Source organism: Muntiacus reevesi, chromosome 3 (assembly GCF_963930625.1).
Source record: "Muntiacus reevesi chromosome 3, mMunRee1.1, whole genome shotgun sequence".
Lineage (NCBI taxonomy): Eukaryota > Metazoa > Chordata > Mammalia > Artiodactyla > Cervidae > Muntiacus > Muntiacus reevesi.
The window spans coordinates 197,201,531-197,217,916 of NC_089251.1; the positions used below are offsets into that span (position 1 = coordinate 197,201,531).

Here is a 16,386-nt window from a genome sequence, read left to right on the forward strand (position 1 = left end):
AAAATGAAAACACCAGAAATCCACTTCATGGGATTATTTCAAGAATTAAAATAAGTAACTATGATAATCAGATGACAGAGTATCTGGTGCAAAATAAATGCCCAACAAATTATAGTATTTATTACACAGTATATGGATAACAAGAAAAAAGAAATTATAGAAGAATATTCCTTTAAAAAAAGACTGATAATTCTTGGTTGGCATAGTATTGATGGTGGCCTTTATTAATGAAGGGTTTCCCTGATAGCTCAGTTGGTAAAGAATCTTCCTGCAATGCAGGAGACCCCAGTTCAATTCCTTTGTTGGAAAGATCTCCTGGAGAAAGGATGGGCTACCCACTCCAATATTCTCAGACTTCCCTTGTGGCTCAGCTGCTAAAGAATCCACCTGCAATGCAGGAGACCTGGGTTTGATCCCTGGGTTAGGAAGACCCCCTGGAGAAGGGAAAGGTTACCCATTCCAGTATTCTGGCCTGGAGAATTCCATGGACTATAGAGTCCATGTGGTTGCAAAGAGTCAGACACAACTGAGCGACTTTCACTTTCACTTTGTTGAGGAGAGGGCAGATGATGTTTTCTTTCTAGTACTATGTTTTTGAAACTTCCTATAATCTGTAAATAATTTTAAGATTCTTTTTCATATTCTTTTCCATTCTGGTTTATTACAGAATATTGAATAAAATTCCCTGTGCCATAGAGTATGATCTTGTTGTTTTTCCATTCTATACATAACAGTTTGCATGTGCAACATTATTTTTTAATGAAAATGAAACATTGTTTGCAAGATACTTGTTGGTGTGTTTGTTGGTTATTAAGTGTCTGCACTGAATATCTCACAACTCTTAAGAACCTTGGTTACCCACTGCTTCCTAAACAGTCTGAGAGTCACAGGGCTATCCTGATCACAAAGAACTGAAATTTAAGGCTATGCTGTTAAATTGTCATACCTAGGTTGTAAACACTTAATTTTAAAGGTAAAAACAAACACAAAAGATGCTTCAATTGTCTTAGCGATTTATTTCTAGTCATCACACTGAGATCACAACCTGATAAAATCCAAACACTTTCTAGTTTCCTGGAAGAATACAGAATAGGTTTTCGCTATTGTTCCAGGATGGAGTATTATATTTGCCCATGCATGTGGTATGAAATACATTCACCAAAGCCTGCAAAGAACACTAAGCATGTCTTCTAGGGCTATGGTTTTCCATTAACCATGAGAAGCTAGCAGTGGATGATCCATCCTCTGAGTCTGGGTCTCAGCTGTGGTTCCTGCAGTGTACTACACAAAGAGTGTGCTTATAAGCCTTATCATGTGATGTGTGTAACTGAAATAAACGGTGAGCTTGAGGGCATATCATCACCTTAAATCTGATCAGGCATGAGATTTCTATCACATGTGGCTTCTGGAGGCTACATGTGTACTGTTGGCTTTGTTTTGATCTCAGAGTTACATTCATAAAGACTTGGTCAATTGCTTATTTTGCATTTTAAAATTATCATTATCATTTTTTAAATGTTTGTTGAGCCACAGGATTGTATTGATACCATGAGAAAAAATATGAAAAGATCTCCAAAAGACTTGCTTCCTTGGGTAAAATAAACAAATTTTGGTCTTTGTTGCAGCACCAGGGAGAAAATAACTGATCACCATGGGGTATAATGGGCAACCCCATAGGCTGACTTAGGAATGGAGTAATGGAGTGAAGCCTTGAACTATGTTATAAAGTGTAGAAAAACAGGGAAATAAAAAACAGCTTCAGAGAAGAGCAAACAGCATGAGAAAATCTTTAGGTGAAATATGAGACACTTCTGTGAGAAGCGGAGCACTGCAAATCCTCATGTGAAAGACAAGTTGTTTGGGTGCTTTGAGTGCAAGTCTCCTTACAGGATGCTCTTAACTTCTTGACCATGAGAGACGCTTTTTAGTGTAATAAATCATGCGAACACATAAAGTAGTTGTGGTTTCAGTATTCTCTGTTAGCAAACATGTAATGGCAAAGTTAAATATATGAATACTTTACTGCTACCTACAGCCTGGACCTGTATCTGAGATTTTGCAGTACTTCATGTATTTGTGAGACAGGCTAATACTGTCCAAGTCTATGCTCAGGAGACAAAATTCATGAACATGCATGTCTCTCTCCTATGTGGCTTCACAATCTCCCCTTCCTGACATCTACTGCCTCTCATTTCCTTCTCTTTTCTTTGTTTCCTTTTTCTTATTTTCCCTGTTCTTTTATTTTATTGCAGGCAACAGTTATGGGTACAACAAATTGTCTCTTTGGAGAGGACCAAGAGTTTCTCAAAATTTGAGCCAGTCACATGCTCTTATGTGGGTGTGTGTATTTAAATGGTACTTTGTTGTCACTCCCAAATTAAAGATCTGATCTCTTTCTCAAAACTATAAAAGACAAAAATATGCCCAAAGTACCTACTGTTTGTCCCTTTATATCTAAAGAAAATATGTGTGTATGTTTGTAGATACAAGTGTGCATACAGACACACACACACACACCACCCCAAGAACACAAGCGTCCACTGTCCATGGCAGTTTAAATATGCAGTAGGGCCTCTCATTTTTAACCTAGATTTTAAAAGAAAGAAAAGAGATGGAGATGATGACAGTTATCCACATCTGAGTTTCAGTTGCAAAGCTGCCCTGCTAGGGATGCTGGAGTTGGATCCTATAAGGTTTCTCTTGTTAGTGGGGCAGTTGCTAGTGTTGGTTGGTGGAAGGCGCTCGAGAACCATCACAGGGCCATGGCACTTGGAAACCACTTCTCCTCTGGGTTCCTGTCCTGCCAGGTGGCTAGTTAGCTCTGCACAGGGGATCCTGCCCACATCCTCCCCACTGGGGGCGGCTTCCACAGGTGGCTCCCGGGCTACACGCGCCCCTGGTAACCGCGGCCCCTTTGGAAAGGTCTGAGTCTCAGGCCAGGGGGTGAGCAGGGAGAGCTCTGCTGGGTCCTGGTTCCTACTCTGCCCACCCTCTCAGCCTAGAGGAAGTACCTGATTTTTTTTTTTTTTTTAACTTCCTATTTTTGGACCTTTTATAGTCATCTTTTAACCAGTTGAGCAGTTAACCATCTACTAGGTAATTATTTTTTGATACTAAATTTTACCTTTCAAACAACATGGAGACAGAGGCATTTTCTAAGCCCTGTGACAGAAGATGAAGTTTCTAAGAAGCCAGCCCCTCTGTCACAGGAGGAACAGATCCGCAGTCACCTACTTATTCAGAGTCCTGGCGATTAAACACAAGACATTAATGTAATATCACTGGGAATTTATAAAGACAGAGAAAAGACTTAATTTTATCTGCAACTCTCCTAATCTAAAAATCAATCTGGAACCTTTGACCTGCTGTCTGTGGATAGACTTCAGGGGCATCTATGTGCCCCCAAGATGTTATGCAAAATAAAATGTATTCATAGCTTTCAATATCTGCTTAAAGTGCATGAGTCCCCTGAAATATTAATAGCCACTGATCTAAAATCTTTAGTGTTGTACTTGTAGGAGGCCATTTGTATTACAGGATAGATATTACAGGTCCTCTTTGGAGAGGACCCAGACTGTCAAAATGTGGGCCCATCACATGCTTTCATGTGGTCTTAATGAGAAATAGACAATGTGACATGGTGAACAAAGTGGGCTACAAAAATAATTTTGATGACATTGTTAGCTCCTAGTGATTCAATGCCTACTTATCCCTAGAGTCATGGTATGTGTGTAACATGTGTGTGTCTGCTAGTTGCTCAGTTATGTCCGACTCTTTGCGACCCTATAGGATGTAGCCCGCTAGGCTCCTCTGTCTAGGAATTGTCCAGGCAAGAACACTGGAATGGGTTGCCATTTCCTCCTTCAGGGAATCTTCCGGACCCAGGGATTGAACCCTGGTCTCCTGCATTGCAGGCAGAGTCTCTACCATCTGAGCTACAGGGAAGTCCCTTATATGTAACAAAAGTATGATCATTTCTGCCTTGTAGATGAAGACACTGCAGACTAACTTTGGTCCACATTCTATAGATAGTATGTGGTCATGCTGGGACTTAGTCTTACTGCCTTCAAAGATCATAACCTCTTCAATACAGAATGCCTTCATCTATTAGCATTCACTGACCATCACATATTTAACACTATGAGTGACACAAAAATCTTTTGGAAAGAACCAGGCTAGAATAAAACATACCAGTATTCCCAGCAATTCCATGTCCCCACCTTGAGCTGCTACATAAACCATGACCCCACTTGTCCTGCCTTCCTAGGAACTTGGAATTGACTTAGAGGTGTCTTTTTCTTCAAAGTGCTTAGCAAGTTCCTACATTTTCATCATCTTCATGAAGCTTTTCCTGGCTGCTAGCTCTATCAATTTTTCTCTTGAACTCATAAACTAGGTTTGAGTCTGGCCAACGTGCAGGGACTGACAGAAGGCAATCAGAAGCCCTGCGAACCTTGAAGCCTGGAGGGCAGAGGCCCCAGCCACAGTCAGAAAGCAGAAGAGTGTATGGAGGGGAATGGTGTGGGAGTTTGGAATTAGCCGATGCAACCTACTCTACGGAAATGGATACACAGCAAGGTTCCACTGTACGACACAGGAGTTATTTTCCACATCCTGTGCTAAACCCTCATGGGAATAGTATGAAGAATAATATACAGATATATTCTAATATATGCATGCATATGTACATTCTTTCAGAATGTGTAACGGAATCACTTTGCTGTGTAATAGTAGTTAACACATTAAAATCAATAAAATTTGTTTTCAGTTTTTAAAATAAAGCAGAAGACTATAAAAGCAAATGGAAAAGCAGGATCACTGAGAGATCTCAAGGCAGGAAAACAAGCAAAAAGTGTCAAACCAAGAAGGCAGTGAGCAGAGGAGGGCTGCCAGGTACAGAGGCAGCCCGGAGAGCAGAGAGCAGGTGTGAGAGGCCACTCAGGAAGGGGTCCGTTTTGGATCGAGTTCTGATGGTGACCTTGTTCCCACGGTGTGCATGTTGGGGGCTGAGAGGTTTCCCGTCCACTGAAGGCAGGAACTTTTGGTTTTTTTTTTTGGCACACAGCAGATGCTCAGCAACTCTATCTTGAGGACAGTGATGAACCAAGCGCTAAGCTATGCCGCGTTAGGTAAGTGTGAGCTTAGAACATGGAAAGCATAGGGACCTTAGAGTTTGCAGGATGCTCAGGAGAGAAGGTGGGCTCTGGAAGCCGCCTGGACAGGGCCAGCACACACAGCACACCCAATGCTTCTCCTTTCCCAATCTTCATCCTGCTTCGGGATCATCGCACCTTCTTCTACCCAGCCTGGGCCTCACCCCATGCTTCTTCTTAGCCCTGCACTCCAGGGAGCCACAGACACTCGGAAGGCAGGCGCATAACAGCTTCTCAAACTACACCCTATTAGTGGTTCCACTTTTATAATTTGAAACGTGTCTTAATTTTTGGTTATTTAGCCCCAAAGCCCCTAAATCACTCCCTGAAATATAGGATTGTCTGCTTGGTTTCCAGTTCCCTTGGGTCTCCCTACGAAGCAGCAAACTGAGAAGTCTGTGGTATACACAGCCTATGGCTCCAGGACCCCGCGCCACTTCTGAGAGTCAGTGGCACATGCTGGTTTAAGATGCTAGCCCCACTTGTGAGTTTGGAAAAGGAAGGCAAGTGCGTGGCTGAACCAACAGCAGGAAAAGGAGAAAAGTAGTTTAGTGAGTGAGGGAGAATACTGACCAAATGAAAGAATGAAAGGCATAGAGGAAGAGACGCTTCGAGTGAATTCCAGAAACAGTCACTATTCTTGGCCTGGCTATAATAGCAGCCCTGGTGAGAAAGTGGGAAATCAACCTATAGAAGAGAGAGGATGATTGCAGAGGGTTCAAAACCCAAGTGGGGAAGTTTTTACCTGTCTTGTAGGAATATGAGAGCCACTGGTTGCAGGGTTGCTGGGGAGGTGTTGAATTCCTACACAGACCTCCCAGCCATCTCCTTACTCCCAGCAGGAAGAGCCTGACAGCCAGAGGCCAGAAGATGAGCCCTGTGACAGCCACAGGGCCAGGAGGAGGGCCTGCCAAGAGCACAGCCATCTGAGGATAGGGAGGGCAGCTCTTCCCAGACACTCTGACCTCTGATGCCACCTTTCTTCCTCTTGTCAAAGACAAGGATTTTGCCCAGAGTTTCTACATTGCAAGAAATACCCAGGAGAGATGTATTTGGCAATTAGGAAATCGCACGGGGGTCATTTCTGAAAGATCTCATAGTCCTCAATTCCCAGGTAAGCAGTGCTATTCACAGATCTGCTCAAACTTTCTTTTTTCTGTTTGACATGAAAGTCATTCAGGACTCTAGAAAAAAGTAGCTGTAGAATAAAAATGAATAAAAGCTGATGGTGTAGTGGTTTCCAGCACAGAGGAAAGAAGGCTGTGAATGACACAGCCACTGACTGTATATCACTGACTTTCCCCAGTCCTAAGCATAAAGCATCTTTTAGTAGAAATTGTGGATAGTAACAGCCTGCTCCCACCTGCCTCTCACAGATGTTTTGGGACAGAGGAGCTAACACAACCAGGGGTCCATCTCCCATCCCTCCATTCACTGCCCTTCTGGCATTAGCATGGTGATTTGCGCCATTGTCTCTAAGAAAGTGCTGGAAAAAGATGTCTTCACATGAAAGGAGTGTCATGGCTGTTATTATGCGGGAAAAAGAGCGTAAAAGGAACACACTCAGCTCATTAGTTGGAAGTTTTGCAAAGAAGGAGAGTACCCAAGTTGATTTTCACTTTAATTTAGCCCCAAGCCTCATTTTTAAAATGCATTTGCATGTTCAAATGACAGGAAAGCAGGGGTTAGAACCAGCAGGATGAGCGGTTCCCTCCTACCCTGTTGGGGGGAAGGGTGGAAGCTGGTACAGACTTTTCATAAACCAATGTTCATTTCTGCTGATCCATTCTACATTTCAGGAAACTATTTCCGTTTATATTTGTAATCTCAGTATTATTTTTGGCAATAAAAACTCAAGCAACTCAAACTTGAACACCATAGAATCTTGAATGAACTATGGTGAATGGACTTACTATAGAAATTATTGCTGTAAAGTCACTGGAAGTGTTTAATGAAAGTTTAATGAAAATTTTAAAGACACAGAAAATACTTTTTTAACCAGAAAAAGCAAGATATAAAATTGTCAATAAATATGGTTAATGTTATATCAAATATACATTTAAAATCTGAAAATGAAATACGTATAGATGAGAACAGTGTTTTCCTCTCTGGCTGGTTAGGTCTTCTATTCCGTATGTTCCAAAGGGCATCAGTAATACATGGAGATGCATATTTTAACATTCTAAAGATGTTTTCTTTAGTAACATCAAATAATGATTTCATCGGATGAGCTAATGAAACCAGTCACGTAAGGAAAAAAAAATCATAACACCAATTTAAGGTAGGACCATTTTCAGAGAGGATAACCATTTCATTGTTAGTTTGTTTTTTAATTTTGTTATCATACTCCTCACAAGACATTGAACTATTTAATTTCACTTTGCCCAAAGACAGAAAGGAAGCCACTTCTCTAAAACCTAATAATTTGAGAATATTTTTTTTCCAAGGCACGAGGAGCATACAAACTAGAAGCTGGTAATATGAATGTCAAACTGGTCAAACGACAGTGGAAGACAGTAGAAGACAGTGGAGAGAGATTTGATAGGTTAGTTGCTTTTTCAAATGAGTCCTTCCATCAGGGGAAGGTATCATTTATCACAGAGCAAACTCCAGGGATGAAATGTGATCCCAGGAATAAGCTAGAGATGATAGGCTTCACTAGACACCAGGGATTTTTTTTCCTCTGAGCAATTTTCAGGAGCTTCTCATTCACAGGCAGGTAAGACGAACACTACACGTGTGTCTGTGCGTGTGCGGGCGTATGGATGCCCAACATACGGAGATGTGAGTGTGTGTTATCTCACATGTACACTGATCTTTGTCTCTTGGCTTCAGAGCTTTAAGAAATAAACAACACACTCCAACAAGTTTCATGGCAGTGACATGCAAACAAGATAAATTTTACAAAGCTCACTTAGTATGCCTGTTACACCCAAGTCCACTGAGCAACATCTATTTTAAATGTCTTATTTTAAAGAAGTCCGCATTTCATCAAATCTGGACTAGAGCGAGTCATTAAATTTCCTAAAATGAAAGGGATCTATATATATTTACCCAAAATGCACTTCGTGATTTATACAGTTTGGGAATAAACTATAACTGACAGATACAGTAGCAGAACGTGAGCTATCCAATCCACTTTTATTATTTCTTGGGATCATAAAATGCAAGAATGCTATGTGAGTCATTAATTATACATGCAAAACAACAAATAAATATTGGCTTACATGCCAACTTTAGTTGTACTTATTGGTAAGAATCCCTTAGAAGAAATGGAGTAGCCATCAGAGTCAACAAAGGAGTCCAAAATGCAGTATTGGATGCAACGTCAAAAACTACAGAGTGATCTCTGTTCATTTCCAAGCAAACCATTCAATATCACAGTAATCCAAGTCTATGCCCCAACCAGTAACACTGAAGAAGCTGAAATCGAACAGTTCTATAAAGACCGACAAGACCTTCTAGAACTAACACCTGAAAAAGATGTCCTTTTCATTACAGGGGACTGGAATGCAGAAGTAGAAAGTCAAGAAACACCTGGAGTAACAGGCAAATTTGGCCTTGGAGTACGGAATGAAGCAGGGCAAAGGCTAACAGAATTTTGCCAAAAGAACGCACTGGTCATAGCAAACACCCTCTTCCAACAACACAAGAGAAGACTCTACACATGGACATCACCAGATGGTTGACACTGAAATCAGACTGATTATATTCTTTGCAGGCAAAGAAGGAAAAGCTCTATACAGTCAGCAAAAACAAGACCAGGAGCTGACTGTGGCTCAGACTATAAACTCCTTGTTGTCAAATTCAGACTTAAATTGAAGAAAGTAGGGAAAACCAATAGACCATTCAGGTATGACCTAAATCAAATCCCTTACAATTATACAGTGGAAGTGACAAATAGATTTAAGGGATTAGATCTGATAGACAGAGTGCCTGTAGAACTCCAGAGGTTTGTGACATTGTGCAGGGGGCAGTGATCAAGACCATCCCCATGGAAAAGAAATGTAAAAAGGCAGAATGGCTGTCTGAGAAGGCCTCAAAAATAGTTGTGAAAAGAAGAGAAGTGAAAGGCAAAGGAGAAAAGAAAGATATACCCATTTGAATGCAGAGTTACAAAGAATAGCAAGGAGAGATAAGAAAGCCTTCCTCAGTGATCAGTACAAAGAAATAGAGGGAAACAATAGAATGGGAAAGACTAGAGATCCTTTCAAGATAGAGATATTAAGGGACATTTTCATGCAAAGACGGGCACAATAAAGGACAGAAACGGTAGGGACCTAACAGGAGCAGGAGATATTAAAAAGAGGTGGTAAGAATACACAGAAGAACTAGACAATAAAGATCTTCATGACCCAGATGATCATGATGGCGTGATCACTCACCTAGAGCCAGACATCCTGGAATCTGAAGTCAAGTGGGCCATAGGAACCATCACTATGAACAAAGCTAGTGGAGGTGATGAAATTCCAGTTGAGCTATTTCAAATCCTGAAAGATGCTGTGAAAGTGCTGCATTCAATATGCCAGCAAAGTTGGGAAACTCAGCAGTGGACAGGTCAGTTTTCATTCTAATCCCAAAGAAAGGCAATGCCAAAGAATGCTCAAATTACCTCACAATTGCACTCATCTCACACTCTAGCAAAGAAATGCTCAAAATTCTCCAAGCCAGGCTTCAACAGTACGTGAACCATGAACTTCCAGATATTCAAGTTGGATTTAGAAAAGACAGAGGAAGCAGAGATCAAATTGCCAACAACCTTTGGATCATTGAAAAAGCAAGAGAATTCCCCAAAAAAGTCTGCTTCATTGACTATGCCAAAGCCTTTGACTTTGTGGATCACAATAAACTGTAGAAAATTCTTAAAGAAATGGGAATACCAGACCACCTGACCTGCCTCCTGAGAAATCTGTATGCAGGTCGAGAAGCAACAGTTAAAATTGAACAGAGAACAACAGACTGCTTCCAAACTGGGAAAGGCATACGTCAAGGCTGGATATTGTCATGCTGCTTATTTAACTTATATGCAGAGTACATCATGAGAGATGCTGGGCTGGATGAAGCACAGCTGGAATCAAGATTGCCAGGAGAAATATCAATAACCTCAGATATGCAGATGACACCACCCTTATGGCAGAAAGTGAAGAACTAAAGAGCCTCTTGGTGAAAGTGAAAGAGGAGAGTGAAAAAGTTGGCTTAAAGTTCAACATTCAGAAAACTACGATCATGGAATCTGATCCCATCATTTCATGGCAAACAGATGGGGAAACAATGGAACCAGTGACAGACTTTATTTTCTTGGGATCCAAAATCGCTGTAGATGGTGACTGCAGCCATGAAATTAAAAGACACTTACTCCTTGGAAGGAAAGTTATGACCAACCTAAAGAGCATATTAAAAACCAGGGACATTAGTTTGCCAATAAAGGTCCGTCTAGTCAAGGCTATGTTTTTTCCAGTGGTCATGTATGGATGTTTGAGTTGGACTACAAAGAAAGCTGAGCACTGAAGAACTGATGCTTTTGAACTGTGGTGTTGGAGAAGACTCTTGAGAGTCCCTTGGACTGCAAGGAGATCCAACCAGTCCATCCTAAAGGAGATCAGTCCTGGGTGTTCATTGGAAGGACTGATGTTGCAGCTGAAACTCCAATACTTTGACCACTTGATGCAAAGAACCTATTCATTGGAAATGACCCTGATGTTGGGATAGATTGAAGGCGGGAGCAGAAGGGGACAACAGAGGATGAGATGGTTGAATGGCATCACTGACTCAATGGACATGAATTTGAGTAAGTCTTGGGAGTTGGTGATGGACAGCAAAGCCTGGCATATTGCCTTTCATGGGATCGCAAAGACTTGGACATGATTGAGCAACTCAACTGACTGATTGGTAGAAATGTTCCTTAATAATACCTTCAAATTTTTGGGTGCTTACTGTGGACCTTGGTGGTGGTGGTTTAGTTGCTAATTTTCTTCTGACTCTTGTGACCCCATGCACTATAGCTCACCAACCTTCTCTGTCTATGGGACTTCCCAGGGAAGAATACTGGAGTGGGTTACCTTAACCATCACAAGGGGATCTTCCCGACCCAGCTATCAAACCCAGGCCTCCTGCATTGCAGGTGGATTTTTTTTTTTTTAACCAACTGAGCCTTACACCGTGCTAAACATATATTTAATCAACACAATAACAGTCTGAGGTAGGAACTATAAACATGTCATTTTACATATGAAGATACCGAAGTTTGGTAAAATTGCTCAGGCTCCCTGACTGAGTGAGTCCTTGAGTAAGATTAGGCATCTAAACAATTTATCAACAACTATGTAACTATGGTGCTGTAAGGAACACTATATGAGAGGACTGTCAGGCTTCCCTGTAGGCTGAGGGGAAATGCATTTTGTGATTGCTTAGCCATTTCAGCCATGAAGTTGCGTATCATCACACCTGCTTGTTAGCCAACACTCATCCAATTATTTGGAGACAAAGATACAGAAGCAAATTGATATGGTCAAATAACGCCAAAGCCAGCTCTATAAACATAGTCCTGCTAATGGCCATCTGCCTTTATCCCCCCTCCCACTGAAAGTAAAGTCAAGTTATATAAGCATTTCTCCTATGCTTTTCTTTTAAATGAGAAATAATCACTTTAGCACCTTTAATCAAGACAACTTTCAGACCACCAAGTTACTCTCATTGCCTCTGTGAAAGGGGATTCAATACTCAAAATGAGAGCTCCAAGAAAGTGGCATTTGTTATAAAGTGGAAGATATGAAATTAATCATTTTCAGGAAACTTCCAAGGCAATATATTTCTTATATTATGTATATAATAATCCACATTACAGGTACTATACACACACTTCAATGGACCATTTATTTTCTGATTGTTTGTTATATGGTACTATATTAGCATAGTGTAGAAGATTTGAGGTAGAAAAGTGAGGTACTTTTTATGTCTACTTTAAGCTGTTAGTTTTACTGCGTCTCAGGATGTAGAGGCTCGCCTTGTAGTCAAATCGAGCTATAAAGACTAAATTGACCTATCCCCATGGAACAGCTGTTAAATCTCCAGGGAGTGGGCAGGTCCCACAAGTAAGGAATGACGGATTGCAATGGAGATGCTGCAGAAATGCAACCTGCCAGAGAGGGGTCTGTGCTGGATGTGGCTTGCTTCTTGAATTACCTTTTGTAACTGATGGGAATCACCTAAAATTTGTTACCTGATTTGTTGATTCCCTGAGTCTCCTGCTCAACTCCGAACTTTCCCAAACTCAGTGACTGTGAGCGTCTGAACGCTGGCCAAGGACAGAAACGTCATCCTCAGAAGCCCTTACTCAGCACATCTGTGGCCTAGGGACTTGGAGCAAAGCTGATTTTGTAGTTGATGCCATGTCTTTGGGGGAAACTAAGCCTGAGTAGGAGAATAAAGCTGTTTGTACATGTAATTAATGGTGCAAACAGTGCCTTTCCATGTGGGATTCCTAAAGAAAAAAGACAAAGTGTATAAGTGTGTGTGTGTGTGTGGATGTGTGTAGTAATAGGAAATTTCACCTAAGCAAGGTGATGGAAGCAATTTGGGAGAAAAATAATGTGTTTATCCCACCCTTTAAATTGAGAAGTTTAACACTAATGATTCTTTATCTGCAAAGAACCAAAAATTATTATTTTGAACTTTCCCCCTCAAGTGCATTAATGATAAAATAGATCCTTTATGATTCATATTAATAATCCTGCCAATTAAACTCAGAAATAAAGTATGGTAGTGAAATTTTTGGTAGCTTGGTGAGTGCTACAATAGTTTAAAATCAACAAAACATTTATTAAAATTGAAGCTAATGATCCTCTCCAAAAAGGAAATGATGAAAGCTATCAATATTCGTAAATTCATGGGATTTTTTCCCTCCTTATTCTCCCTGACTTCCCTTTTTTTGCTGTGTATATTCAGTGACTTATTATTTAATATATCTTATCATTTAATACATTTTCTAACATAATTTATGTGTGGAGTTTTCTATGAATGTTGCCACAGCGTAATAGGGAAGACAAATCTGAGTCCATATTGGATCTGTTTCTTTTACTTTAACATTTATGTTCTGTTGTTTTACTACAAGTTAAGAATGTTGTCCATAGCCTGAAATATACAGGAGAGCACAATCTCAGTGCTCTGCTCATTAGAGATATAACACTTTTTCATTCATATAGATAAAACTTGCCAAACAGAGAATAGCATCTGTCTTACTGGAGGTTTAAGGAACATCGTGATCTGACCTATGTGGACAATGGCAATAACAAAGGATTTTTACACCAGCAAGTGTGCAACAGGCTCACTCCCTCCTATTTTCGCATTAAAAAGTCTAAATTTTAGCTTGGAGAAGATGGTTCTTTGGGACTCCTAGGTCTGCCGGCTTTTTGAAGAAAGTCGCTATTCCTTGCCTCAAGGCCTCACCTCTCCATTTATTGGCCTATTGTGGGGCAAACAGCGCAAGTGTGGACTTGATAACAATAGGAATTGGGTTTATTTATATCTAAGGCTCGCCCACTCCCGTGATCTTGCCTGGAGAACCCCAGGGACGGCGGAGCCTGGTGGGCTGCCATCTATGGGGTCGCACAGAGTCGGACACGGCTGAGGTGACTTAGCAGCAGCAGCAGATCTAAGGCGCAGATTCTCACACTTTTGAAGCCAGTTTGTGAACAACGACAGTAGCAATGTTTCCTTAAGTTCCTTGGGTTTCAGTGTGTCGTTCCAACTCTTCCCACAATGACAGGTAGTTCTGTTCTCCTTTCGGGTGCGTTGACAGTCATGATATTAGTCTAAGCTAAACTAGCTCAGTTGGTAAAGAATCCACCTGCAATGCAGAAGACCCAGGTTCGATTCCTGGGTCAGGAAGGTCCCCTGGAGAAGAGATAGGCTACCCACTCCAGTATTCTTGGGCTTCCCTTGTGGCTCAGCTGGTAAAGAATCTGCCTGCAATGCAGGAGACCTGGGTTTGATCCCTGGGTTGGGAAGATCCCCTGGAGAAGGGAAAGGCTACCCACTCTTGGAGAATTCCATACAGTCCTTGGGGGTCACAAAGAGTCAGACACGACTGAGCGTCTTGCACTTTCAAACTCCCTAGTGGTATGTGATCCCACTGTTTTTGCAGATTAAACTCAATGAAGTGGGTATGTTATGAAATATTTTGGGGGAATAATATTGAGGAGCAGTGGGCAGGACTATGCTTTCCTGACCTATGCCTAAACAAAATGTCATCAGCAAGTTAGTGCTTAGGTTAATCAGTTAATGAATAATATTAGGACTTCCTAACTTTGTAGCTCAGCTGGTAAAGAATCTGCCTGCAATGCAGGAGACTGTGGTTCAATTCCTGGGTCGGGAAAATTTGCTGGAGAAGGGATAGGCTATCTACTCCAGTATTCAAGGGTTCCCCTGGTGGCTCAGCTGGGAAAGAATCTGCCTGCAATGTGGATTAGTTAATTAGTTAACGAATAACCTTGGCACATATGGGTGACATTGTCAAAAGCCTGGAGCCTGAGCCAGGGACAAGCCTTTTAAAATATTATAGACTTTAACCAAACTGTGATTTTTCCACAAGCAAGGCTGTTTCTCATGCTGGAATCCAATGGCAACTTAAAAAAAAAAGTCTTAATACATGGAACCTCCAAACATAAAATATTTTTTATACATTATACTTATCAAGGAAAAAAATAACCATCAAGATCATTTAAATTGCAATTTTTCCAGGTAGTCCAGTGATCAGATTGCAAGGAGGGGCAGCATCTACTAGTCAAAGATAAGGGGGTCTAGTCTTGTGAAAGCTTTTACAATACTATTAGTTTAATGGACCTCTGCTTCTAGCAGGATGGAGTGGTATGATTTTCTCTATTTCTCGCACCAAGTACAGGTAAAAACTCTAACATTACATAGAAATAAAACCAAAGAAAGTTCTAAATGGTGGAAAGAAGAAAGCAGGCATGTATTGGGATTTGAGACCCAAGGAGCAACATCAAAAATTTAACCTCTGTCCTTCAAAATGCCCAACTTTTTAACAACGGCAATAAGTAGACAAATACATAATTCACCAGCAATAGAATTTAGTAGAATCTGTGGTGCTTTTGCTGCATTTCTCAGGGATAATAAAGAGATTCATTCAACCCAGTATAGATTGCAAGCCCCGCCCACAGACGGCACAAACTCATAGCCAGGAACATGGAATTCAGTTGGCACCTCTAAAACATTTGTTTCGCCCGGTTAAGCAGTGCATACCCCTCAGCCCCTACTGCGCCTCCCTCTCTCCGATTTCACCTGGGCGTCTATTTAGACATCCAAGAGTGTGACGTAAGTGTATTATGAGGAAGTGCCAGGTGTGTCATGGGGGAAGCAAGTCCCAACCACACTGAAGTGTCAGAAATCATCAAGTTGGAATGGATGCTGACTTACCACAGTGTAGATCTGATGCTTTCGCCTTTTAGCCAGGTCAATTATGTTTACTCCATTGTAGTAAAGGTTTTCAATACATCCATGGAAGTTTTTCTTCAAAAAGGTCCCAGGTTTGCCTGGTACTGGAATTCCTCCAAAACTAAGCTTTATGAAAAAAAAAAAAATCAACTTTTAGTTATAAGCTCTAAAAAAGGAGTAAAGGAAAAGGAAAGTAAGCAAGTGAATTTCAGTAGATTCAATTGTAGCCTGAGCCAAGTGGCTCAAATAATTATAGATGCCACTTGATTACACATTTAAAAGGATACTGATTAGGCCACATAAAAATAACTATAATTGCTTGCTTTTTAAGAGCTTATTTTACAAAACTATTTTACATCCTTTCTGAACCCTTCTAATACTAAATACAACAATAATTTACAGTAGGAGGAAAAAAGCAAAGAAAATCAGCATCTTTATATTTATCTTTATGCAAATATCTTAGAGAGTATAATCAAAGTAAAACCAAGGGACAAATAAAATATACCTCTATATAGGCCTAGTGTATTCTGTATTATATTAAAAACACCTTATCAACACAGATGTTACTGAAATATTTTATAAAGATGAAAAATAGGAAACAATTCAAATATCTCATACACTTATTTAGAGGGAAAAACAGAATTGATATAATAGACTCCTACTTAGTTGTCAATAATGCTGATTAGAAAACATTTGTTGTAAAGTGGAAAATGATGGAATGTTGATTTAAAAATGCAGGAGTTATAGTTGGGAGTAAGGTATGATGTCAATAATAAAAAAT

At 40.6% G+C, this 16,386-nt stretch overlaps 1 protein-coding gene across 2 annotated transcripts in view; it reads right to left on the minus strand.

Moving 5' to 3' along the window:
- CNTNAP5 (contactin associated protein family member 5) overlaps window positions 1-16,386 on the minus strand; it is a 970,694-nt gene that overhangs the window by 456,211 nt on the left and 498,097 nt on the right. Inside the window, exon 7 of one of the 2 annotated variants that reach the window (XM_065927810.1) lies at window positions 15,591-15,731. In XM_065927810.1, coding sequence (XP_065783882.1) covers window positions 15,591-15,731 — 141 coding nt within the window. Of the gene's footprint in view, window positions 1-15,587; window positions 15,732-16,386 lie in introns of both variants that reach the window. The other variant, XM_065927809.1, reaches the window with a different exon arrangement.